Raw genomic sequence first — 27,055 nt, 5'->3', positions numbered from 1 at the left:
AATAAATTGCACTTTATCAAAATTAAAGACTTCTGTTCTTCAAGATACTCTTAAGAAAAATGACAAGTCACATGCTGGGAGAAAATATTTATAAAACATATATTTGAGAAAAAAAACTTTGTATCCACAACATATAAAGACCTCTTACAAAAAAATGACAACCTTATTAATAAATGAACAAAAGATTTGAACAGATAAATCACCAAAGACAGTTGGCAAATAAGCACATGAGAAGTGTTCATCGTTAGACATTAGGGAAGTACAAATTAGAAATCACAATGAAAAGCCACCATAGACCTAACTGGAATGGCTAAAAAATATTTTTAATGATAGTAAAGTGCTGGTAAGGCTGCAAAGCAACTGGAATTTATACTTATTGGTGTGAATGAAAACTTTAGAAAAGTTTGGTAGTTTCTTGGAAAGTTAAACATTCACTTGCCGTATGACTCGGCAATTCTCCTATTTACCCACAAGATTACCCAAGTGTTCATAAGATCCCTGTTCATAATGCCAAAAATTGGAAGCAGCCCAGATGACTGCATACATCCATACAGTAGAATACTACTCAGCAATCAAAAGGAAAGAACTGATACTTGAAGCAGTGTGGATGGATCGCAAAAGCAACATGCTAAGTGAAAGAGACCAGATGCAAAAGACTATATGCTATATGATTTCTGTTTCTGGAAAAGACAAAACTATAGGGACAGAAATCAGATCAGTGCTTGCCAAATTATGCCACTCCGCTCCTCATAATGCCTGTGGATCACTTGATAAAACCCAAACTTCTTAGTGTAACCGATTCAAGGCCCTAGATAATTTGACTTCAATCCAACCTCTGTACTTTCAACTCTTTGTACTGCTTCCCTGAGCAAGCAGAGACAGTTCACAGTTCTCACAGCATACCTTGTCATGCCTCTGCTAGTGGTATTTTCGCATTCTGCAATGCCTTTCCTTCTCAGGAATTTTGCTCGATCCTTCAAAGCTCATCTTACATCTTACTACCAATTTGTAGTGTTTTTGATCCTTCATTCTCCTCCTTCCTCCCTGCCTTTGCAGTGTATGTATTTCTGCCACAGTACTTATTCATTCTTTTGTGTTAGAATTGGTTATTTACATATTTACGATCCATTCTCAAGAGCAGAAATCTTACCTGTATTCCTGACAGGACTGGTACAGTATGTGCTCAATAAAAGGGCTATAGGGCCAGGTGCAGTGGCGTATGCCTGTAATCCCAGCATTTTGGGAAGCCAAGGCGGGAGAATTGCCTGAGCCCAGTAGTTTGAGACCAGCCTAGGCAACAAAGTGAGACTCCCAAAGTGAGAACCAAGCATGGTAGCACATACCTATAGCTATAACTGCTCAGGAAGCTGAGGTGGGAGGATTTGCTTGAGCCCAGAAGGTGAAGGCTGCAGGGAGCCATGATCTCGCCACTGCACTCCAGGTTGGGAGACAGAGCCAGACCCTGTCTCAAAAAAAGTCCATGAAATTCAGCTCCATACCCTTTCTTTCTCTTAAAACAAACAACAACAACAAAAAACCCCACACACTGTGTTGTGTGATAATCATGCTACACAAGAGTATATAAAATGTATATGAAGAATTTAAATATAGCTTTTAAAAATTCACCCACTACTTAGCTTAAGAAATACAACATCACAAATATCTTTGAGCCTTCTGTGCATGCCTCTCAAATCATATGGCCTTCCCTAGTGGTAATCTTTGAGAGATTACAACTATCTAAAATTTTATATTAATGATTTCCTTTGTAGTTTCAGCACATATTTGTATGTCTGAATAATATTCTTTAGTTTTACCTGTTTTCAAAATTTTGTTTAAATGAAATCATATCATATGTATTATTCTCACTTGTTTTTTTCCCTTCAACATTATGTTTTGTATATAAACCCATGTTGTGTGAAGTTATAGTTCATTAGTTTCCAGTGTTTTATAGGATTTCATTGTACACGTGATTGATACTTTCTTTACATGTTACCATTAATGAGCATTTGGGCTATTTACATTTGGAATCTATTGTGAACAGTGCTGCTGTGTACATGCTTGCAGATATCTCCTGGAGGACATGTGCAAAAGTATATAACTAGAAGTAGAATTGCTGGGTTGGAGGGTATATGTGTGTTTAGGTTTAACCTGTAATGCTCTAGTGTTGTCTAAAGTAGCAACACCGGTGTACACTCTGACATCTAAAGGGGTTTCTTGCTCCATTCCGTATCAGTGCTTGGCATTGTCAAAGTTAATTTTCACCAATCTAGTGGGTATGAAATGGTATCTCCTGGTTTTAATTTTCATTTCCCTGATAATGTAGAATGCTCATCTTTTTATATGTTTATTGCCATTTATGTTTCATCTGGTACCTCTTTTTGCCTTTAGTGAGTCCAGTTGTGTCAACACCATCTAATCATTAGGTCTTGATTTCCCCACTGATCTGCCAGCTTTGTCATGAATTAAGTTTTCATATGTGTGCAGAAGAATAGATCACCCTCTGCTCTAAGCTTCTGGTCTGTTTGTCCATTTTGGGGCAATACCATACCATATTTATAAGTCTTGATATCTCTACGCCCTTTTTTCCCCTTCCTATACCTTGAACTTGAACTTATCAGTGACACCCATTGGTGCCCTTTTTTTTTTTTTTTTTTAGTTCCTGTAGAGGAATGGTCTGATTACTGGGCCAGCTTTCTTTTTTTTTTTTTAATTTACAAATTGTAAAGTTCAGTTACTTACCCACTTATCCCCTCTTCAAAAACAAAACAAAACATTTTATTTGACATTTACAGTATTTTTAGCCTTTTGACATATCCTGCGCATGTATCATTATTCTGAAATAAAAATCAAAGTAAAATACTTAAATACTATTTTTTATTCTTTTCCTTAATCCCATTCTTTTTTTTTTTTTTTTTTTTTTTTGAGGCGGAGTCTCGCTCTGTCGCCCGGACTGGAGTGCAGTGGCCGGATCTCAGCTCACTGCAAGCTCCGCCTCCCGGGTTTACGCCATTCTCCTGCCTCAGCCTCCCGAGTAGCTGGGGCTACAGGCGCCCGCCACCTCGCCTGGCTAGTTTTTTTTTTTTTTTTTGTATTTTTAGTAGAGACGGGGGTTTCACCGTATTAGCCAGGATGGTCTCGATCTTCTGACCTCGTGATCCGCCCATCTCGGCCTCCCAAAGTGCTGGGATTACAGGCTTGAGCCACCGCGCCCGGCCTCCTTAATCCCATTCGTAAAGACTAGAGCCCAAAAGTCTCACAATTTAGAATATATACTTGTTTGTGTGTGTGTTTCTAGGCAACCAAAAAGGTAAATTTGATTTTCCTAAGGCTTGAAAATCTAGCATAATACCACAGTTCTCATTACCAGACCTGATCATCCTTCAGCCACTGTAACATTGCTCATGGTTCAGTATTCTTTATTGCTCAGCACTTTTCTTTACTGCTGGAGTAGAGGAGTTTCTCTGTCTCGTGGTAAACTGGTTTTCATATTTGTCGATTTTCCTTTCAGCCTCTGCCTGTGAGTTTCTGGATATTGTAGAGCTGCTGCTCCAGTCTGGTGCTGACCCCACTCTCCGAGACCAGGATGGCTGCCTGCCGGAGGAGGTGACAGGCTGCAAAACAATTTCGTTGGTGCTGCAGCGGCACACAACTGGCAAGGCTTAATCAAAAGACTGGAAAACCACAGTCTGTAATAGCATAAGGCTTCCATTATGAAAGAAAACTACAAAAATAATACTTCTTTTTCTGCCCATCTTTGGTATGTATTGGCTAATAAAATCAGTTCTGTGGAACTGGGATTTTGAAGCCTCAGCAATTCATTCTTCTTGCATACATTCTAGGCAGTACAGTTTTGGTGATGAACATGTGTACTGTGCATAATATCCAATTCTGCTGAGCATGCTCTGAAATTTATCACTGCTTTAGAGGGTGGGCAGAATAGGAGACAGATCATATTTCACAATATTAAACATGGCTGCTTTTCTAAAAAACATACAGAAGCAAATGTAACCATTAGGGAAAGTTTCGTGAGATCCCAACATGGTAGAGATCAAATGATCTTTTGTAGCATTTTGTACACCTGGTCTGAATAGGCAGCTAAAATGTCTATTCTTTTGGCAGATAGAATTGGGAAGATAGGAAAGAAGAGGGGTGTTAAGAAAAAGAAAGCAAAGGAGAAAGCAGAGTTTTGTCACATAAGGGGTGTAGAAGTCAGAACAACCAGATTTACTGAAAATCTCAAAACCCTGGGGCATTTTAGAATAATACTTTGTTTTCACTCTAGGATTGAAACAGATTCTGGTGGATTCATCAGGGTTAGTTCAGATTCCTTAAACTCACATTCACTAAACAGGAAAGGAATTTCTTTAGTGCTCTTTTAATTGGCTATAATGACCATGTCATATGTAGCAGCAGTCTCTGTAAAAAAAAAAAGCTTAGATCCGAACTGTTAGGTCTATATGGGTCTATCTAATTTGTTATTGTGAAGTTACTTCTGGATACCAGAAGAGCTTTTGTTTTTTATTAAAAACGTAGACAAGTATGCTATCATTTTAATTTAAAGGATAGACCAGTATATCACTTTTTTTTTTTTTTTTTTTTTTTTTTTTTTTTTTGAGACAGGGTCTCGCTCTGTCACCCAGGCTGAAGTGCAGTGTTGTGATCATGGTTCACTACGGCCTCAACCTCGTGGGCTCAAGGGATCCTCCCACCTCAGCCTCCTGTGTAGCTGAGATAGCTGGGACTACAGGTGCGTGCCACCATACCCCACTCATTTTTGTATCTTTTGTACAGATAGGGTCTCCCTATGTTGCTCAGGGTGGTCTCAAACTCCTGGCTGCAAGCAGTTTTCAGGCCTCTTGAAGTGCTGAGATCATAGGTGTGAGCCACTGTGCCCATCCAGGTATGCCACTCTTGAAACTGGCTCCCAACATTTTCCCCTGTAAGCTCCAAAAGCTCCATCTGGGGAATTCACTGACTTTTACTATTATATAAGGAAAGTAAATAGTTGTCATAGTAAGAGAAATGAAATAAAAAATGAATTGAGATGCAAAGATAACCACTTAAAAGATAATTTTTCTAACAGGTATTACTATTAAAATGATGAGTAATAAACTTGCTTAGTATAGTTCTCAATGGTGAAGATTTTCATTACTGTGAGCTAACCTGTTCTTTGGAACAAGCACCTCTATAACAGAAATGAGGCATATTAGTGCTGTTTATTTTGTGATTTTTCTATTTTAACTTATTTTCTGAGATATAAACCAAAATCATTCATCAAGATGATTCATTTTTGAAATAATTTATCTGTGGAAGTGATATGCATATTAGTACATTCTGAAATGCTGTAATTCTAATAGAGCATTCTCTTCATTGTCTGTTCTTTCACCACAATCCTAGCTACACTGCAACCTGCTGTTTAGCTTACGTCTTTCACATTCCACACTAATTGAATGTGTTTTAAGAAACATATATTAGTTATAGTGAAGTCACCAGGATGATGCATGCAGTTTTTAATTGATATTACTTTGTGCATTTTTAAGACATTAGCAAATCAAAAACCATTTATTAATTTTTAATTTACAGGGTATTTGAGCAAGAAGCTATTAAGGAACTGCTTTTTTCATCTCTCTTTTGCAATTCTAACTTGGTATTTCTTAGACAAGTTTTTTATTACCTGTGTTACACATCTGAAACTGTATAGATTTGTTTTTAAGCATAGAATATAACTTATCTTTTATTTTATTTTAAAGGTTTCAAATTTATATTCAAAACTGTCACTAAAAACAGCCATCAACTTAACATTTTCAAATACATTCTAAAGCCAATTTCCAAAATCTCTGTTCTTTATTCATGAGTATCTGAATTTTCAGAAACCTTGCTATCATATAATAATCTATAGATCATCTCCCTGTGCCTTAAAACACTGTTGTAGGCCCATGGCATTCCCTTTTCTCAGTATTATGTATATTTAGAATTAATTATATGATAGCTCAAGATACTACATGAGATATCTTGAAAAGTCTCATAGAAAGTAGTGAATTACCAATCAGAAACTAACTAAATCTTTTAAACCTATTACAACTATGTTTCTAATAAAGATGTAAGAAGTCAGCCAACTGGCCACATATTATCTCTTATTCTTGTCAGGTAGAAGGGTAACAACCAAAGTATAATATCTGGAATTGTATCTAGTATATCTTTTCTTAATGTTTCGGCATTTTCCAGCTAAAAGGTTGCTATAATCCAGTGAACCTTTCTATTAAATGGGTATTTCTTAGCTTCCTGCCAGGTTTAACTATTTGGCTATGGGTCATTATTCCATGTACACTACAGCATCTCTGAGATTAATGAATAATGTGTGTGACTGTAGCAGAGCTGAGCTTGGGTTGTAGAAGAGTTTAGCATCCAGACAAATATATGCTTCAGTTGAACATGAAGGCTTTTATCAAACTTCAAGCCCTTAAAAATTCCCCTTCATAAATAAATATTTATCATAGAATAAGTATGTAACACATCAGCTACAATTTAGTAATGAAAATATTGAGTTTAAATATTTATGAGTGAATTTCAAATCCCAGTTCCTAAGGTGATTTGAGTCAAATGTTTTCATCATAGTTACAATATTATATTTGATCAGTTCTGAGATGCACCTATTTTCACTTTTTTTTTTTTTTTTTTTTGAGACGAGGTCTCACTCTGTCGCCCTGGCTGGAGTGCAGTTCACATTTAAACATATCCAAAATTGGATGGCTTTTATAAACAATGGCATATCATAGTTCAATTGCCAGCATTTTTTTCTTAGTGATACATAAACTTATGTTTCTTACAATTAGTTATATCTTAGCTTCAATGAAATAACAACAGTTACACCGTTTTTTTGGGTTTTTTCATATTTTTGAGTCAGGGTCTCGCTCTTGTCATCCAGGCTGGAGTGCAGTGGCACCATTAGAGCTCACTGCAGCCTTGACTTCCCTGGCTCAAGCAGTTCTCCCACCGCAGCCTCCCAAGTAGCTGGGACTACGGGTGCATACTACGAGGCTCAACTAATTTCTTTTTTTCTTTTGTAGAGACAGTCTCCCTATATTGCCCAGGCTGATCTAGAACTCCTGGTCTTAGATGATCTGCCTGGCTCGACCTCCCAAAGTGCTGGGATTACAGGCAAGAGCCACCACACTTGGGCACATGATCTTATTTATTCAAAATCAGGGTGATTATCCAAGCCTTTCCTATCAAGTCCAAAAGTTTCTCAGAACTATGTTATCAGGATAAGCAAAAGCAAAAACAAAAGCAGCCATATTCAAAGGTGCATTATCAGGCCTCTTGGTGGATTTTGTATATACACATTGAGCTTTCATTTTATACCATAAAGACCTTAATGTTGGTCATGCTCGGTGGCTCATGCCTATAATTCCAGCACTTTGGGAGGCTGAGGCAGGTGGATCACCTGAGGTCGGGAGCCTGAGACCAGCCTGACCAACATATAGTGAAACCCCATCTCTACCAGAAAATACAAAAACTAGCTGGGCGTGGTGGCGCATGCCTGTAGTCCCAGCTACTTGGGAAGCTAAGGCAGGAGAATCACTTGAACTCGGGAGGCGGAGGTCACAATGAGCCAAGATCGTGCCACTGTACTCCAGCCTGGATAACAGAGTAAGACTCCGTCTCTTAAAAAAAAAAAAAAAAAAAGACCTTAATACCGTCTTTCATAATCATGTGATTTGAAAAGCTGTTATTATTATTGGAACTTTACCTTGAGTATCTTTAATTACTTTAGTAATCATTCAGTTTCTTCACCAGAGAGATGTTGGGTTAAAGTATAGTGATTATCAGACTCAAGAAAAAATATGCTTCCTTCTTATGCTTGTCAGCCAGTGTTTATTATGTACCAAGTATGGTCAGTTTTCAAATATGCATTAATTGGCATTACTCTAGAGGACTGAACAGGTAAAGCTATTTAACCTAATCTTTATTCACTTGTCCTTGAAATATTCCTGTCATGATTTTCGTATGGATCACTTCGCATGAATCACGTATAGTTATTGGGAATTCACGGCTTATTTCTTAGTTCAGGGAGACTATTCCTTATCCAAAATGCTTGATTTCTGGTTTTTTTTTTTTTTTTTTTTTTTTTGGTGTTTTTATTTTTTAATTTTGAAATGTTTGCGTTATATACATACCAGTTGAACATCCCTAATCCAAAAGACCAAAATCCAAAATGCTTCAATGAGAATTTCCTTTGATATGTAAGTGCTGAAAAAGTTTTGGGTTAGAGCATTTATGATTTCGATTTTGAGATTAGGGATACTTGACCTATATTTTTCTTTTATACTTGAATTCTTCAAGATTTTCTTTCGTGTGTTTTGTTGTATCACTTTTTCTTAGCACAATTACAAAACAAGTGTAATTATTTCACATTTTTCACTGTCTTATGGGATGTATGTACTGGAATCACTTCTGGGGACACTGTTCCTTCCTTTGTCTCGATCTCCTGACCTCATGATCCACCCGTCTCGGCCTCCCAAAGTGCTGGGATTACGGGCTTGAGCCACCGCGCCCGGCCTGTTCCTTCCTTTGTATTCCTGGTCCTAAAAACCAGGTCAGAGTGTTCACAAGTTACAGACCGGTTTCTATGCATGACAGAATCTTTTGCTTATTTTATTCCTAAATGATAGAACACCGAAGTTAAAAACCAGGTGAGAAAACCAGGGGAGGAGCTGCCCGACAGCATGCACTTGTCTCATGGTGGAACTCTAGGCAATCAGGGTGGGTTTCTCTCAGAGGTGGGAAAGTCAGCATTTGAACCTAATGCTGCTGGATGCAGTGGCTGAACATGTGGGACTGTGAGGGCATTAAGGAGTCGACAGGTGACTTCCAATGGACTGTGCTAAGCAGCAGCCACAAATTCATCATCAGCACTACAGGCAGGATTTATTTTTCCTCTCACTTGTGTAGCAATCCCAGTTTCCATTTTAATATTTAGAAGGTAAGTTCAGTTGATGGACACTTTGTGTAATAAAAGGCTCTTTTAAAGTACGTGCTCATGCACACATGCAAGATAAAAAGTGGCACTCCCTGTGCCCATGGCTTTCATGGAGTACATTTGTGGAGCCCAAAGCTTAGTCCTGGATATGTTTATAGCACTTTAGTCCGTTTGTGAGTTTGGAACCCTTCCAAAAAAAAAAAAAAATAGAAAGACACATATTATTGTTTATAATCTGCTTTATTCCACCAAACCTTGACTGAACAGACTTGTGGATTGCTGTTTAAATCCCTCAGTGCCTTTAACTACCGATACAGAAAGTGGTTAATGTGCATTCTAAATGAAGCTTGGCATGCACTCCAGGGAATCACTTTAATTGAGGAGCATTAAATGTTAAAATGATTTTTTTTAAAGCCAGCACACATATACTGAGTATAGAAGTTCTGGCCCACCAGTAATATAGTTTCTTGGTTATTGTATTTCTCCAGCTTTAAGCCCTGCAGTTGACAGGTGTCAAAAAAGTGACTTTCAATTCCCTGGGTCACTATCTGCAGGCAGCTGGCCAGTGAGGAGGCACCCATCAAGGATTCCACTTCAGAGTAGGGGAGGGAGCTGTCAACTTTATGGATATTTGTTTTTCTGAAATAATAAACTAGTCCCAGGTGACTAAAATATGAGATTTAACCCCAAAGTCCTTGCCTGGGCTCTCCATTGCTGTGCAGAAGCCATCTGTTGAAATCTGTTTACCATTTTAATGGTCTCGCTTTTTTTTAACTGCTTGTTTCCAACTCAAAGTGTGTGCCAAGACCACTTTATTTGGGTCTATATTTTATCTTTCAGAAAGCAATTCCCAGCCTTTCCCAAATCCCCAACCCCTCCCAACCAACAGGAGATCCTGGTCCAGGGTTGGCAAGCAATAGAAAGATAAATCATTAAATTTTTTTAAAAAGCCTCTCCTACAATTCTAGAGGCGGCTCAGCTTCTCTGAGCCTTGTGAGTTGTGAGCTCTGACCAGTTCAGGGACACCCTGTAAGTTGCCCAATTTAGTTACAGAATAACATACCAGTTTGTGTGTAATACCTAAATTCAATTTTTGTGTTTTTGGAGATGGTCAATGGAAAAATCACCAAAAAGAAAGGGTTCTAAAGGAAAATCCTGAAATCACAATGACAAAAATGACAGATGAAAATGAATTAAAAGATGGAAAGAGACAGATGTTACATGCAAAAGCCCATGCCTGCTTTCTCTGAAAGGATGTGATATACTCTCCCCGGGAAGGAGCTGATCATTTAAAAGAACTTTATTTAATAGTTTTGGATGGTTTATTTTTATTACTCCTTTTAGAAGGATGATAATAAAATTTCCCTTTTCCTAATGATTTGGCCCCATTTTATAAACATCGATTTTTTTTTCTCCCTTCTAACTCAGTACTTCTCCACAGTAGTGACTGAACTATTTACTTCCCTGTGGCAGTCATGAGCCAAATAATCATCCATACTGAGCTTGATGAGTGCTCCCTGCACAGCCAGGCAAAGGGACTTTATGAAGAAAGGCACCAGGAATTCTGAAGGATAAAAATGAAATACCATTCTTCTAAGCAAGTGTGGCAAAGGACACGCTTTCAGACTGTAAAGGACAATTTTTAAACTGTGTCTCACATATCAAATCTAAGGAAATACATACAGATACATTGAGGATCACCTCTCAAGATGTTACTTCCAGTTTAGCCATTGGTTAAAATGTGCAACACACTGATTTGCCTTTCATTTCTTTTTTTCCTTTTGTGATTTTAGTTGAGTAGAATCCTGGGCCCAAGGGGAAAGGACAGTAAAGCAATGGAACACTGACTGCAGTGCTTCCATTTATTCTCCTGAGTGAGTCTTGCTTACTTCTTTCTGGCGAGTGATATCTTTCCTTTATTCTTTAAGCAGCTGTCATTTTGGAAAACCACTGTCAGAAAGAAAATCAGACTGCTCAGGAGCCGGTCTCCAGTGACCCAACCAAAATAAGGGGGTTGTTGTGGGGGGGACCAGATCTTCTCTCCTTTGTGAGCTGCACACATTTTATAATCCCGAAAAGTTATTACTAGGTTAGCACTGTGGTGGAAGCTGTGTACACTAGAGGATAAAGTGGAAGCGGTCCAATAAACCTGCTATACTCAAAACAGTTGATAGTGTGTTGAAAACAAAGATGCAACATAGGCTGGTGATGAGGGGCTGAGAATGGAAGACAAGTTAGGCTGCCCAAAAACATGGTATATACTGCATAAACTAGCCAAAATTCTCATGCCCATTACCAGTGCCTCAGGAATGAGTAACCAAGTTTAGTAGCAACAGAGCCTTTCCTAGCCACATTGTGAATTTCCCTAACCACCACCCAAGAGACTGGGCTAGTGAAGAAAAAAAGACCTTATGTACAGCACCTTCTGTATTCCCCTACCAATATCTTCACTCCCATTTGAACCTCTCATCTTCTCCACCTTTTCTTGGTATATAACCCAGTAAGATCTCGTCTTTCTCAGTCTAATAAAGCACTTACTATGGGAGATGATTTTGGCAAAGGATCATGACTCTCCTTGATAGCAGAGCTTTGGGTCTCCACTAAAAGACCTTTAATCCCTCCAGGAATCTCACTGGGCATTCTGCCTGGGAGGTACTAACTTTCCGGTTTAAGTGGGTAGACTTTAGGGCGCAAAGCAATTCTAGGACTTAGGTTAAGTCCCAAAAACCCGGTGGCAGCATTAGAGAACTCAGAGGTCTGGAGCCCAACCTCCTGCTTTGTACCTACGTAAATTGTTCTATGTAATGCTTTTTGTTTTGTTTTCAAGTTTTCTCTGTCCAGGAAAGGAGAAAAAACAAAGGGGGAGGGGGAAATACCACACACACAATAAGATGGCAGAGAAGTTGGCACTGCCACTGTCTAAGGAGTCAGAATATTTCACCAAGTATTCCAGGATAACCAGTAGTTACACATGTGATGAATGAGATTTCCTTGCCCACTCTCCCTAATGAGACTCTATCAGCACCGTCCAATAGAGCCATCTGCAATGATAGAACTGTTTTATATCAGTGTTGTCCAAATACAGTAACTATTGAGCACCTAAAATGTGTCTAGTGTAAGGAACTAAACTTTTAGTTTTATGTAATACTAATTTAAATTTAAATAGCCATGTGTGGCTAGTAGCTACCATATTGGACAATGCCGCTGCTTTGGATCTTGTCTTCAGCCAAACAAAACTAATGATTAATGGGGAAAAGAAGCATACTGTAGTTTTTCCACAGTGGAATCCCAGCTGTAAAGAAATGCTATGACTTTTTTTTTTTTTTTTTAATGAAAAAGTCTGTTGCTTTTTCCAGTCCAGCTAAACTTAGGGTCTGCACACTAATGAAGCCTCCTGAAGAGAAAAAAAATCTAAATAGAGATTCTCCTAGAAAATGTTTGTCCAGGAGCCCTGATGACTCTGATGAGGTGTTTCTGTCCCTCTATATATATAGACAGTTGCATATACTTTCTGTAGAAAGAAAAAATGTACTGGACAGGCTGGGCACAGTGGCTCATGCCTGTAATTCCAGCACTTTGGGAGGTCCAGGTGAGCGGATCACTTGAGGTCAGGAGTTCGAGACCAGCCTGGCCAACATGGCAAAACCCCATCTCTACTAAAGACACAAAAAATTAGCCGGGCATGGTGGCACATGCCTGTAATCCCACCTACTCTGGAGGCTGAGGCACGAAAATCACTTGAACCCAGGAGTTTCAGGCTGCTGTGAGCTATAAATCCCACCACTGCACTCCAGCCTGGGCAACAGAGCAAGACTCTATCTCAAATTAAAAATAAAATGCCACTGAACAAACAGGAACTAAAAGTTATATGGTCAACATTTGTACTGTTCATTGCCTAAGTCTAGGGGCAGAGGATTGTGCCCAGGTAATGACTATTAGAAAAACCAGGGGACTTCCTCTAATCAATCCTTTATTGAGTGGTTCTAGTTCTGGCATTCAGAGTTGTATATTTAGTTTCAGTTTTTATTCTATTTATGTCAAAAGAAAAAACTTCCAGCAAACCAAATGAAAAGCAAGACACATCAGCATCTAAAGAATTTCCATATTTATTTTACATAATTTTACCATACACATCTCATGCCAACACACAGGAGGCATATACAAACAAACGCACCAGCTTCTGTTTTCCAAAGTCACATGGCAATAAATAAGGATGGGTGGGTCCTGTTTTTTTTTTTTTTTTTTTTTTTCCCCCAGGAAACGAGACTTCATTTCTCTTTAACTGTACAAAATTTACATTGTGAAGGATGAGGGCAGCGATCCAGAGCTGAGGGGATCTGGGGCTTTGAGGTCTGATTGCAAGCTCAGAGCAACTACTGGAATCCCGCAGCCCTGAACCTGCTTGTTTGGCCGAACACAGTCCTCAAGTGGGAAAGTTGGTGTGATTCTTGCCTCTCGGTGGGCAACAGATGAGAGTGGGGCTGTCCTTCCTCTGTTCACCTGTGCTCTGCCTCCCTAAGCAAAGGATTGCTTGGTGCACCTCCCAAACCTGCAGCTGTCTCCTCACCAGAGCTAGCAGCATGAAACTGTGCTTTTAGTGTGGTCCTACCAAGCAGAGTGTGGATGGGATGACTTTGCTGAGCTCTCTCTTTTTGGCTCCAGTCACTCACTGTGTTTAGAGCAGTTGGAGCAACTACTGCAAAAAGGGCCAATTGACCAATCCAAGAAAGAGAGAGCCAGTGATGTGCTTTTTATTTAGCTTTCAGCATGCCCAGAGCCCTTCAGCAGCAGGCAATAAAACAAAACTCATTTCCGCTTAATTGAATTTTTCTTCATCTCACAGCTTCAAATTTTTAAAGTGCAATGTTTAAAAATGAGCCTCCTCAGGCCTTCCAGACCCTGCTGGCTGGGGAGGTATGGTAATTATTCTCATGGTTATAACCAAGTTGTCAGTCGTGGCATGTGGGAGTGGAGGTGCAGAGAGTGGACTGTCACACAACACACAGCCTTTGCTCAACGGAAGCCTTGAGCCCCCTCCTGTAAAGAGGCAGTTGGAAGTCACCAGCTTGAGCTTCAGAGATAGAAATGTCTTTTGTTTTACAGATTTCTTACACTTCCTTGCAAAGTGAGCTTAATGATGAAGATCAAATGGCCCAATTATCTTACTAGGTTTCATGTTTTATACTGGCCCCCCAGAAGTTTAAGGACACTGACAAATGCTTTTCTTGTGTCTTAATTTTTTCCTCTTTCCCTGATGTTTCGCAGTATTCATTTGCAGGAACAATGTTAGCAATATGATTGATAGTTGATCTTTATTTTACATTATATTCATAACTGTCAGATGAGACAAGAAAGAGAAAGCACAAAGACTGACAGGAATTTGCCTGAGGTTGCACAGCAAGTCCTTGAAGGGCCAAGAACCTGACTCCCAACACTGATTTACCCATCGGGCCAACTTCTTAGCCTTTAAATCTGGTATTTCCTTCATGGTTTCATTACGTTGCAACAAACAGAGATTCCTCCATAGCCCCTCAGTTTCCATTTTGCTTATACCAGTTACCACTGGAACTTGGGGTTTTAACTAATTTGCTCCTGGATTCAAGAGCTTCCTACTCTAAAGTCGGCCAGGCAGGCACTGCAGATAACGATAGCCTCTAGAAGGTCTCATTTCGTTTGTGAAATTCATCCATGTCATTTTAGCAAGGGGGGAAACAGCTATCATGTAGCACCTTATACCCCACAGTAGGCTTCCAAGCAATAGAGGAGTGCCTCTAAGAGAAGCTTAAAGGTCATGAATGCCCAGCTCTTCTCCATTTCCAAACCCCAGAAGAGTCTTGTCTTACAATGGCTCATTAGTGGCACCAGCCCATCCATAATGCTAACCCCACCTGCAGGAAGATACATTTAAAATCTTAGACCTACTGTGGCTGTGCTTCTAAACAGGCAGCAATGTTTGCTGCTTTCTGGGGAGGTGGCTCTGGAAAACAAAGCTCTCCTGGTTTTCAGGCCAGTGCTCTCAAGGGGTTTTCCAGCTACCCAGCCGTAATGACACCAAAGAACTATTGACCTCATCAACTGTTCACTGAGTTCCTCAAGAGATTTATTATGTTAGTATAAATGAAGAAGGCCTCTACTTCCACTATTGAACTGGGAATTAGTAGATTAACTTACAGAAACAAAAACTGGTCAACTTACAGTGATCTTAAACAGTGCTACACAGAGGAGGATGCCCCCCCCCCCTTTAAAGAGCCTGCTCTCCCCCACACTATACTCACCAAAAACATCAAGGGCCTCTGAAATCCCATGAGTTGCTAAACCAAATAGTCAACTTGCAACAGTGATCTGGGTGGGCAGCTTTTCAACTGGTTCATTGCCCTGCAGAGCCTTTTCTCCTGGGTATTTTAAGCAGCCATCCTCCAAAAAGACGACTGCATATTCCTTTCCTCACATGGCATTTATGTCTTCCTACCCACCCCAATGTTCACGATTAGAGAATTCCCAATAGCACAGAACTGGCAAGGCTTAACACACCATCATCCATAAACATGGAACCTCAAGAGAAGTGTCTATGTTTGCAGACTCCTCAAGCGAAAATCATGACCACTGCAGCACTATCAAAAAACAAGGGTACACCATAAAATTGGTCAGAGAAGAGGTGGCCCAAAGGCTGATCCCGGAATTTACTGTTTTAAAGAAGCTTAACTGAAATTAGTTTTGTCCTGGAAAGGGGCTTTCAAAAGATGCAGCAGCCCAAGAGGAACTGTGTATTCTTCCTTTAGTCTGCCTATGACATGCCTAAATCTTTGCAGTCCTCAAAAGGTGACCAACCATTCTTAGAAGGAAGGGTCCTTAGGGTCTCTGGCCCCATCACTTCATGTGATAGAAAGGCAATGCCTTCTTACCCTTTCCTACTCTGCTGATCTCATTTAAGAGAATGGGAGGCCAGAAGAAGCAAACCACAGCTTCCCAGAGGGACGGCAATACATTCCAGCTGGCTAAATTCCAGTTTGCTCATGGAGAGCTTCCTGCTGGCAGATGGGTGCACAAGGTGGGTGGGAGCTGCAGCACCATTCAGGACAGCATTTTCCACAGCAGTGCAGTCTGTCACAGGAGTGGCAACTCGTAAAGCGGCGGTTGGCCTTGCCCTGGCCTCAGGCCTAGTGATGTGCTACTGCAAACCTGCACAACAGGGAGTCCCTGCACCACCACTGGCCAGAGCGCTCTGGCTTTCTGACCATGGGACTGCAGCCCAAGATATGGCAGGTGTCCAGCCAGCAATCCAGAGAGATGGAGCCCAAGGACCACTTAGAACCCGTTGGACAATTTTAGGGCTGCTCCCTAAATTATTCTTCCCAAACAAGGTAGGCCAAAAAAAATTGCTGGTTCCTGGAAATGACCAAAACTGTCCTCCAATTGAGTCAGCTAGGACAGCAGAGAAAGCTTTCATTATTAAGGGGGCAGAGGGGTAGACTTGCAAGCTCATCTAAACCAACTCCTTCAAAACAGAATCCAAATATTTCACCCTACAAGGGATGGGGAACTCTGGAAGACTGGCATCAGCCGATATGGCCGAACAGACTGCAGGTTTGGAATCCAAATGTGTCTATAAATGTTCACTGATTGTCATTCTGTTCTCCCCACATTTTAGTTTTGCTCATTTTGTGGCCCACAGCCTGTCTTGTGGAATAAATGATACAAGGAATTGAAGAAGGCACACTGCACCAAGGGGACTCATCAGGCAGTCTGCAGCGGTGGTCCAGGGCTACTCAGCTCAGCCTCAGTCACCTGCAATGAAAACCACCTCTTGCCATCAGAGTCAATGATATAGATGGGACTTAAAAACCAAAACAAATTCATATTTTCTGGTTTGTAGAAAAGAATATCTTCAGAGAAAACAAAAAAAAAAAAAAAAAAAAAGGAGGGAGCATATTTTTCATATCAAACTGTGGCCATCAAAGTGTTCATTAACCTTTAATAACTGATCTTTTCATTTTGAAATATAGGGTTCAATATGGATGGTCCAGAAATCACTTTTATTTTACTCAAGGGCTGTGAGGCCTCTACCTTAGGAATCTCAGTTCTCATGAGAGCAGTATTTTGGGAGGCATTGCGTGAGACACACCAGTTGGAGCAAAGTTCCCAAAGCCCAAGGGGGCCTGTCACAGTCACCTTGTGCTACCAAATCACTGAGCAGCCAAGCCCCTAAGCAGAACAGGAGGGGAGAGACCCAACAAGCCAGTGTCCCTAGAGCTCTAGGCCATTACCCCCTGTGCTGTGTTCTGAGATGAGGCTGCTCTCCCACTGCTTCCCCAGGAAAACAACGCCCTGTGGTCTCACAGCCTTCTGGGAATCAGCGGAGGACTTCCATTGAAAATAATGGAAATTCACATTGGTGTACTTTCAATCCTTAAAAGGTAAGTCTCTCTTGATCCTTGAAGATATTCTCTCAAGCCAGGATGGCAGGTAGGGTGGGGAGGAGAGAAGTTTAAAAAGGAGGATGATCCATTTCATCGAGCCAAGAGGCTGGGCTAGTTGGAAAGTCGGGATAGCCTACACTGCTTCCTGTGGAGATGTCAGAGGTGGGTCCCCCAGCCATGGCTCTCAGCGTCTGGCTTACTCCCTGCCCTGCATGCGCAATGATGCCCAAATTACTGTCCACCGTGTAATCCAGCCCATTGAGCAAAGGAGCGTGGGATGGCAGGGACGATATGGAGGATGGAGACTGGGGGATTCCATAGGGGCTCCCATCCCTCAAGTCCTGATAGGATTGTCCTGTCCCGTCCATGGAGAAGCTCCCATTCATTAACTGTCCGCCTGTAACGTCCCCCACGTTGCCATAAATCCTATTGGTGTGGCCAAGTTCTGAGAGAATTTGATCCTCTGTGGACAAAAGAACGGAGATTTATTGTCAGCCACCAGGACTCTGATGGGTCCCCTGCTCTTCACAACCTAGGAATACATGTGACCAAGAAAGACGCCCAAGGGCAGCAGCTGCCTTGCAGCCAAGCATGGGTCAGACACACCAATATGGCAGCCTGACATCCAGAGGCCAACCCAGGCCAAGGAGAAAAACAAGAAACACCTGCAAAGACTAAATTCCCAGGTCCCAGAAGGATGGTCAAATGTTTGGTGAGCTCGTTGGTCCCTTGTGGCTCGTGTACTAATACTCTGGCTACACTGAGGAGGATGAATGCCTAAGACTAGGTGGGTCAGATGTCTCCACATCACAAATGGGAACTACATGCTGACAAGATTTACCCTGAAAGCTTTCAAGCTGAGAAAGGGCTTGGTTTAGTTGGTTGGGAATCAAGCAGGCCCGTATGGTCAGGAAAGCTGAGGACCACTCTTAGACATCTGTACAAAATCCTCTGGTCTATCTGGAAGAGAGGTTCAATATCAAAGGACTTGGTTTCTGTCTGTATTCAATAAACTCTTCACTGGGGACAAAGAATTGACTTGATTAAGGCAAATGAACCTTCTTGTTTCTTGAAGAATTTCATTAAAGGGATCTAATGGAATCTTTGCCACTTGAAAGAATTCATCTCTCCAACAGAGGTGAGCAGTTTTAGTCTTTGGGTAATTATTCCCAGAGAGACCAATGATAGGTCAGCCCAGGGACCCACCTGCATCCAACAGAAATGAGCGTAACAATCCAGTATGTTCTAGGTGTTGACTTCGACAGCCCAGATGAGATTAAGTGACTTTCCTAATCCTGCCAAGAAGCCTAGAAGGTGAGCATTAGTCCCATGAGCGGTCCCCAAGGCCCCACAGCCCCTGTATTCTGAGAGGAGGCTGCCCTCTAGGGCTCAGCTGACCTCTGGGCTGAACTACAGTCCCCCCAGGGCATCGTGGTCCTGGCAGGCAACTTGTTCCATCCTCTGTCCCACAAACTTCTTTTTCTATTTCCTATGCACCAATCCCTAAATAAGGCCTCCCCAGACTAGACTTCAACACCCCATCCCTTCTGAGGCCTGCCCCCCATTCCCCTTAGAAAAAACATGGTGGGGGGAGCTCATGCTCTTTAAAGGGAACAGGAAGATGAAGGCTCCACTCCACTGTCAAATGGCCATGAGTTAGCCTTTTGCCTTTACCTGTCATCCCACATGACCAGGGCCCTCTGCGGGAGCCGCAGGCTCCTTATGGGAACGATCATGCCTTCCAGGTATACAGATGTGCCAGGCTTTCCCCAAGCCCATCCATAGTCGGTTGTGTTCATTGATCCCCACAACGCAGTGAGAGGGGCAAAGATGGGGTATTCCCCATGGGAATACTGGGGCTCAAGAGAAGTGAATCGATTTGACAGAGCCGCACTGGAAACCAGGTCTCTGATCACCAGTGGAGTACTCTTCCCTTCCCCCCTCCGCAGAAGACCTTCCACATTTGGGAATTCAGTAACTGAGAACAGTTATGATTCTTTGCAAACAACCTGAGGATTCACAACATGCAGTAATTTGCAATTTTGCTGATGCACAAATTTGAATATAGCGCATGCTGCAAAGCTTGTGTGCAGGGGACAGAATGAAGTGAGTGGTGGGGGAAGGGAGTTCGGAAGTGAAGCCAGTTCCCCATCTCACATGCACTCACAACACTGATTTCCCAGGAAAAAGGGCCTGCGGAGCATGTCCTCCCCACCACCCTGACTAGAGGAAGGGGTGGCTCTAGGGGACCATCCGTGTAGGCCAGTGTCCCAGCAAAGGGGAGAAAGATGGGAGAGGGGCTAGGGGCACAAGGCTGGGACCTGGTCATCTGTTCATAGCTATGTGGGCTGATGAGGGAGGCCCCAGTCAGCAGGAGGGGAGGCCTTGGGGCCACAGGACGAGGCCTGGCCCATCCCAGCTTCCAGATCTCAGCAATCTTGTTTCCTACTCCTGTCCCATGGTAAAGGGCCACTACCATTTCCCCCACCCTTCACTGCAAGTCTTAAGGAAAAGCCTGTGTTTGGGAGACAGTTGCCAAGGCCTCAAGAAAGATCCCTCCTGAGTGCCAGGGATTACAGATTCCCAGGGGACTTTCCTAAGGCCTTGGCCTGGCCCCTCCAGCCTTGCTCACCTCGGAAGCTCAGCTCACTGTCACTAACCCCACAGTCCTCTGCAGAGCTCTCCTTCTCCTGCTTGCTGCCGCCCCGGCTTCTCTTGACGCTCTTATAGAACTGCCCCCAGCGGTGCCGCCCTGCATCCTTCTTCAGGCGTTTCTCTTTGGCCCTTCTGTTCTGAAACCAAACCTGCCACACAAGCACAAGGGACACACTCAGGGGTGTCCATCACGAACCCAAAGCCCCCAGGACCCCCAAGGCAGGTGGCCGGAAGCAGACTGAAGCCTGAATGGAGCGCAGGTCCGAGAGTGCCATGAGCCCCGCCCCCTCTCCCCAGGTGGGCCTCAGAACTCTTCAGTTCTGGCAAAAGCCCTGGGGTCAGGCCCTGAGCCCAACCACCGGTGAACTGATGTCACTCAGGACACCTTCCACCCCATCCCGCGCCTGGGATCCCCGGAGGGCACAGGAGTGCTGGCATCTCACCTGTACGACTCTCATGTCCAGGCCTGTCTCTGAGGACAGCTGCTCCCTCACGTGCCGGGCAGGCTTAGGGGAGTTCTTGTACGCATTCTTTAATGTCTCCAGCTGCTTGGCTGTGATGGTGGTCCGGGGCCGCTTAGCTCCGGCCTCTGAGTCATCTGCAAGGAAAAACCACTGCTTACTGGCTTCAGCCTATCTGCAGCAGCTGCGCCTCCTCCCCCACCCTCCTTCCATCCTTTCTGCACCTAAGCCTGCCTGCTGTATGCAGGGCAGTGCGAGGCACAGGGGACATCAGAGTGGAGAGGTCCCCAATCTCATGGCACCGGCTCCTGCACCACAGGCCTTCCCAAGCCACTGGAAAGTAAGGACCGCAGTCCTTTCTCTGCTCAGCTCCCTGCTTCTCTCCTCCCCTGCCAGCCCAGCTGCATAGAAGTCTCATCAGACTGAATGTACCAGTTCCACACATGTCCCTGTCATGACAAACACTCTGCTCGCACATCCTCGTGAGTTCTTGCCGGAGCTGTGAAGGTGAACAGCCAGGTTGAAGTCTGTGTTCCAAGCCGCCCCGAACACCTTCCTCTCTCTCATGGGGAGTCTCCCATTTCCCCACAGCCATGTCACCTTGGCCCTGGCATTGCTGGGCTCACAGCCAGGGGTGAGCTTGCACACCCAATAGTGTCTAAGCAGGTTTCTAAGCTACGGGTCAGAACCCACTCGTGGGCTGTAAAGTCAACTTAGTGGACTAAAACTAAAAGAGGAAATCAGATGAAGAGAATGGAATGGCAAGATCATTTCATTAACCTTTAGTTTTTATTGTATGAATGTATGTACTGAGATGAAATGTCAAATGAGTTTTACTGTGGATGGTAGTCAAAATTTTTTGAAAAAACTAGTCTGAAGAATGTTCTGGGCAACACACTGACTGATCAACACAAAGTCCTCTACAGATTTTGAGTGAACAAGCTAAAGTTCCTGTTAAAGTGTGGTTTGTTCCATTCAAAGTCAGGCAGAGAGAGAGGCACGTGGGTGTGTTCAGAAGCACAGATGAGCGGAAAAGTTTGTTTCTTCTCCCAGCACTTAGGCTTACTGCCCTTTTCTCCACAGTGCCCCTGGAGGACACAAAGAATAAAGTCAGCAGCTGACCCGGGCAGCTCTGCTCCCTGTGCTTGCTCCCCTGTGTGCCCCTGAAAGTGTCTCTGTGCCATTCCTGACTTCCTCTCTGTCTTTTCTCCTTTCTTTCAAGAAAACCCTCTCTTAGGAACAATAATAGCCAACATGTGTGAGCACCTACCATGTGCTGGTGTTGACTAAGGACTTTATATGCATTCGGTCCTCACAGTCTACAAGGCTCTCCCTGGAGTCAGCAGACCTGGCTTCAATGTTCTTGTTGAGTGAGTGACTAGGACCAGTAACTCACCTCCCCCTTGGAAGCCCAGAGGGCAACACAGCCTGCCCTGGTCTTGGGAGGCACTAGAGGAATGAAGCAGCTGTGCGGCCAGGACATGCGTGCACACAGTGAGGGGGACACACCCGTGCCTTCCCTTCTCCTTGGGCTGTTTTCTTCTCTCACGTGGCCACTGTCATCCCAGAACTGCTGTGGCCCAACTCCCTCCCTGAAGCCCCTGCCGCAGAGATGACACTACTTAGAGAGTCATTCCAAAAGACAAAGGGGAACCTCCAAAACGCCTTCCTTTTAATTCTGAGGAGTCAGTCCCTTCTGTGCATATTTATAGTCTACATGGGAGTGTCTGATGCAACTTTGAATTATGCAAATGGGAAACAGTGCACTTGTATACAGTCTTTATATTAAAAACTGTGAAATAATGCAATCACCAAAAATGTTTTAATTCCTCGAGAATCACTTAATTTCAAAATAGCTTGGCCTGGGAAATTAAATTCTTTTCGCCACAGTCAGATGGCAGCGCCTCTGGGATAGACCATCATCCTGGTTGGTGGCCCGCTGGTTCGGCCCTGCTACTCACACGCACAGGACTTTCTTCTTGCGATGATGGGGACTAATATGCTGTTATTTTAACATTCACTGTTATTATAATTTAAAATCTTTTTTATATCCTATAACAATGTCATCCAAGTATTCATTAAGTAGCAGTGACAGTGCTCGTGCTGAAAAATGTACCCAAAAATCAATAACTTTGGTACGGAAGTTAAATGTGATAAAACGCTATGAGGAAGGCCAAGGGAGCCCATGATACCCTGGGCTGTTAATTTAGGAGACAGCGTTCTGCAAGGTATTCAAGATAATGCTGAGAAAATAAAAAGTAGCATTAAGGCAAAGATACACTTCACTGGCTATGGATTTATGTGCTCTCAGAATACACCACCCCCACCACACACACACTACATTAATTCCTATGGGAAAATTAGTCTTAAAATATGTTAGTTTTGAATGATGTAGGATCTCCTAGAACTTGTCCCTGGCATAAAATGCAACCTCATTATATTGAAAATGCAAATATCCAGGGAGACAGAACAAGTGAACAAAATCATTCACACTAAGCTGCAAGTAACTGCTCTGAGATCCTTTGTTTAGCTAATGGGAGGGAACTGTAAGCCTGCAGGAGGGCTGAGAGTAGCAAGGAGGAATTAAAACAACCTGAAAAGACAGCCAGGCATTCTGCAGTGGACAGAAGTCCCCACCGCTGCAAGGACCACCGACTGCCCAGGACGGAGGAGCCCTGCCTTGCCAACAGCTGGGGTGGGGTCAGGGGAAGGACCTGGGGACAGGCCAGACATACTGTGTAACATTCAGCTGCTTTAAAACCTCAAGCACACCTTACCTCCCTGTTTGTACATCTCTTCCACGTTGGTCTCACTCATTTCACATCGCATTTCACAAGCCTCATCCTATTTAAACCTCAGGAAAACAGCCCTACGTGGCAGATGCTACGATCCCCCATAGACAGCTGAGAAACCAAGGGTCAGCCAGTTCTACAACTTGCCAGGAGATATCCCTGTGTGGGGGGATGCCCAGCCAGCTTCTGACAGCAAGTTCAGCATCTTCCCACCGTCCTGCAGAGGTTTGCTATGGTGTAAATATTCATCGATAAAATGTGAACACCACAATGTCATTCCCACCTCCCCAGCCAGATTCTGACCAATCTACATTTGTTTCTCTCATCTCTTGAACCACCCACAACATCAGGAGATGCTGAGCTGAGAGTGCTCAGAGTCCAAATGAGGCCTCTGATGAGGAGAACCAGCTGCAGGCCGGGGAGGTCATGCCATCTTAGTATCTCTGATGAACGGCATCAGACTTCCAAAGGTGTCTTGGTATCTCTGAGTCCATCTGCTGTGATGGTTCATCCCTAACAAGGTGCCCTAATCTCCCGTGACATCACAATTGATGGAGTGGGTTTTAAGAGCAGATTAGTACATGCAGGCAAAGAGCCTTGGGATGGGTTTGCAGAGGCCCCAGGTCTCTGGAGGAAGGAGGTCAAAGGCCTCTGTCCACCCTGAAAGGCCAGAGCTGTGGGGGTGGTGGAAGGGGAGGTCCTCAAAGAGACAGGAAGCCCTGCCCACTCCCGCCGTGGACCAAAGCCAAACCCAGCTCCAGCTGGCTCACCTAAAGGGCCCTCATGAATCCCCTCTGCTTCCTCACCACCACAACCCCCTTATTTTATACTATGTTTATTGAACAAAAAACCAATTTCTCCATTATTGATCAGATCTGTATAACATATGTGTGTGGGCCCAGAAAAGATCTAGAAGGAGATATATAAAATTGTTGCTAAATGTTTTTCTCATCAAGCCCAGAGCTGTCAACAAGAGTCATTTTTGCACAGTAACACCCTGAGTTGATCAAAATTCTAGTCAAAGGCCAAAGAACTTGATGTCTTGTGTGTTCACACATCTGAGATTATCACGTTGGGTTTGGCCAAATCCCAAATTCAGAGCCAGGACCTGACCCACGGCCATGTGGGTACATCTGGGGGTGAGAGGCCAGAGGTGGGGCTGCAGGAATAAAAGTGTCCAGCTCAGCCTTGCGAGGGGAGCATGAGGAATGTATCGTTCTGGGCTCTACCCTGGAAAGTCCCCAGGCTGCCCAAGACCATGGCATGCAGGGTGAGAGCTGCTGCTGCCAGGGCAAGCCAGGCCTTTCCAGGGGTGGCTGCTAAATGAGGGACCTGACTTCAGCCTCCACCATGCAGAGCTCCGGCTGCCACCATGGGTGGTGGCCCTGGAGTAGTTGTGGTGAAGCGAGAGGGGGGCTATATTGAAGTGGGTGGAGGGAGCTGTATTGCTGAGATGGAGCCTCCCTGAATCTGGCATGCGTCCTGCCTCTTCATTTGGCACTCACCGGGCACTTGCTGCAGAAACACCAGGAGCCCCTGCCCTGGAGGAGCCCACAGTCTGAGAGGGGAACAGAACGCAATTAACTGAAATACAAGATGTGTGAAGTGTGCAGAGGCCAGTGCTGGGCTCTCACCGACGGCCTTTGAGGCAGGGCCTGCTGAGAGGTCCATGTGCACCCTGATGTGCAAAACTAAGTGGCAGCCCCACATGTCCAATACAGACCAAGCTCCCAGCCACCCCTCAGCACCCCAGCCCCCACCCAGGGGAGGAGGCCACCACCATGGTAACATCCAGGTTCTTGGCTGCTTCTGAGCCTACCACGGAGACAGGCAGGCTCTCAGGACCCACGTATGGATGAACACTTCCATGAAGCCGGCGAGTGCTAACGGCCGGGGAGCTGTTCAGCATTAACTCTCAGTGTGGAGATCTGGGGTGCTTCTCAGAGGTGGTGGTGCATGAGTAGGGCTCTGAGGGATGCGCAGGTGGGACGCCATGAGAAGGGCACCTCAGGCAGAGGGCGTGGCCAGAACGAAGGCCTGGAGAGGGGACCATGCGGCGCCACGCTGCTTACCGTTCTGCTTGGCCGTCTCATAGTCTTCCTTGCACACCAGCCGCCCGTCCTCCATGAGGTAGAACTCGTCCCCTGTGGCCAGCTGCCGGTTGCAGATGATGCAAGCAAAGCAATGCAGGTGGTAGACAAAGTCCTGGGCCTTGCGGACCACCTGGGTCGGGGGGATACCCTGCTGGCAGGCTGTGCATTTTGTGCCGAAGCGCCTGTCAGGGCAGCAGGAAAGGATTAGGGCACACAGGGAGTGGGGCATCTGGCTTCCCCCAACTTCCTGGAGCAGCCTCCCTCCTACCCCACCATTCTGGGACTCCATAAGCCTCATCCCCCAGCCACCCAGAGCGTAATTACCGTCTGGTCCTCTCTGCCTCTATCTAGCTTCATTGCTTTGTGGCTGGAACTCTTCAACCACCAAAGAAGGGGCTGATGAGAACTAGAGACTCCCTCAGGTACCTTTTCCAAAGCTGATGCCCCTGGGTTCCAGCTGTCCGATTAACACCCATCAATTCACAGGGGCACCAGGTGGACTTTCTTAAGTCCCTCAAAGCAGGCTGTCTCCCCCTGCACCTCCCAGCTTCCTCACCCTTATGGTTGATCCCAGAGGACATCCTCACAGGGAACTGTGTGTGCCACAGGCGGGTGTGTATAAAGCACCCAGCAACACCTTCTCACACACTCCCAGGGAGGAGGCCCTGCCTGGCCAGGGGACAGCACGCTGCGGAGAAAACACACTTTGTCAGCAGAGCAAGGCTCTCCTAACAGCTGTTCTCTCTCCTTTGCCTCTATTTCTCCCCTCACCTCCATTCTGCACACACAAAGCCCTCTGAGACTGCCTCCATCCCCTTCCTGTGCACGCACAGCCTGGGGCATGGTGGTTTGGGAAGGGCCCAGAAAGCTGCACCTTTCAGCCCCTGCAGCGTTCGGGACAAGGAGTCTGCAGACTGCAGTTTGGAAAACGCTGCTTCAGACTTCTCCTTGGTCAGCACCTTTCCAGAACAACACTGAGGAGGAAGCCACCCACGGCCACCAAGGCAGCTTCTACCAAGGCAGCCAGCCCCTGCCAAGGCCGGGGAGGAAGGAGAAATGGACACATTGAAAGTATAGTCCAGTGGGGTTGTTTCCGCTCCCTTTCCCCATTCTGATCACAGAGATCAACAGAGGCACACCAGCAGTCACAGGAGACGAGGGAAATTTGGGGGCCGACAGGGACAGTGAAGGAGGGTGCGTGGCTGCAGGTGAGCCTTCCCTGCTTCAGGAGGGAGGCGGGAGGCATTGGGGAAGCAAGGGCAGAGTTTAAAACAGCAATCAACCTAATTATTCATGACATTTCACACAGCAGAACTTTATCTTCTTCAGGATGAAAGACTTCGCCTAATGGATCTGGGGAAGGTTTGATTTTAATGGTCCTTTTAACTAATGCTTATAGGCAGCCTGATTTCCCCTGAAAGGACAGTACATATTTCATCCACATTAATACCAAATAAATTAATTATGGTCATGGCTATCATGATGAATCCCAGATTAATGCAGAATGATGGGTCTCTTATGCAGTAATGATACCTGCTGAGAGGGCTACAGGGGCCCAGAACAGGCACGGCCAGCTGCAGCCTCAGATGCCCCCCACCAGGGACACGGCATCCTAGAGAAAAGTGGGGGTTCTCTAAGTCTGCATGGGTAATCCCGA

The 27,055-nt window shown here is 44.4% G+C and overlaps 2 protein-coding genes across 3 annotated transcripts in view; one reads left to right on the top strand and one right to left on the bottom strand.

Moving 5' to 3' along the window:
• The window catches only part of ACBD6 (acyl-CoA binding domain containing 6), a 208,037-nt gene extending 204,240 nt beyond the window's left edge, over window positions 1-3,797 (top strand). For both annotated transcript variants that reach the window (XM_030936850.1, XM_010375644.2), the window contains exon 8: window positions 3,509-3,797. In XM_030936850.1, coding sequence (XP_030792710.1) covers window positions 3,509-3,663 — 155 coding nt within the window. In that variant the 3' untranslated portion in view covers window positions 3,664-3,797. The remainder of the gene's footprint in view (window positions 1-3,508) is intronic.
• A 13,197-nt stretch (window positions 3,798-16,994) lies between these two features.
• Window positions 16,995-27,055, bottom strand: part of LHX4 (LIM homeobox 4) — a 45,224-nt gene continuing 35,163 nt past the window's right edge. The window contains exons 3-6 of the mRNA XM_010375645.2: window positions 25,378-25,580; window positions 20,496-20,650; window positions 20,030-20,201; window positions 16,995-17,860 (exon numbers count right to left, since the gene is read on the bottom strand). Coding sequence (XP_010373947.1) covers window positions 17,466-17,860; window positions 20,030-20,201; window positions 20,496-20,650; window positions 25,378-25,580 — 925 coding nt within the window. The 3' untranslated portion in view covers window positions 16,995-17,465. The remainder of the gene's footprint in view (window positions 17,861-20,029; window positions 20,202-20,495; window positions 20,651-25,377; window positions 25,581-27,055) is intronic.

The sequence above is a fragment of the Rhinopithecus roxellana genome, chromosome 8 (assembly GCF_007565055.1).
Source record: "Rhinopithecus roxellana isolate Shanxi Qingling chromosome 8, ASM756505v1, whole genome shotgun sequence".
Classification (NCBI taxonomy): domain Eukaryota; kingdom Metazoa; phylum Chordata; class Mammalia; order Primates; family Cercopithecidae; genus Rhinopithecus; species Rhinopithecus roxellana.
Note: the sequence above shows the minus strand (reverse complement) of the source record. Positions and strands in the feature narration are given on the sequence as shown.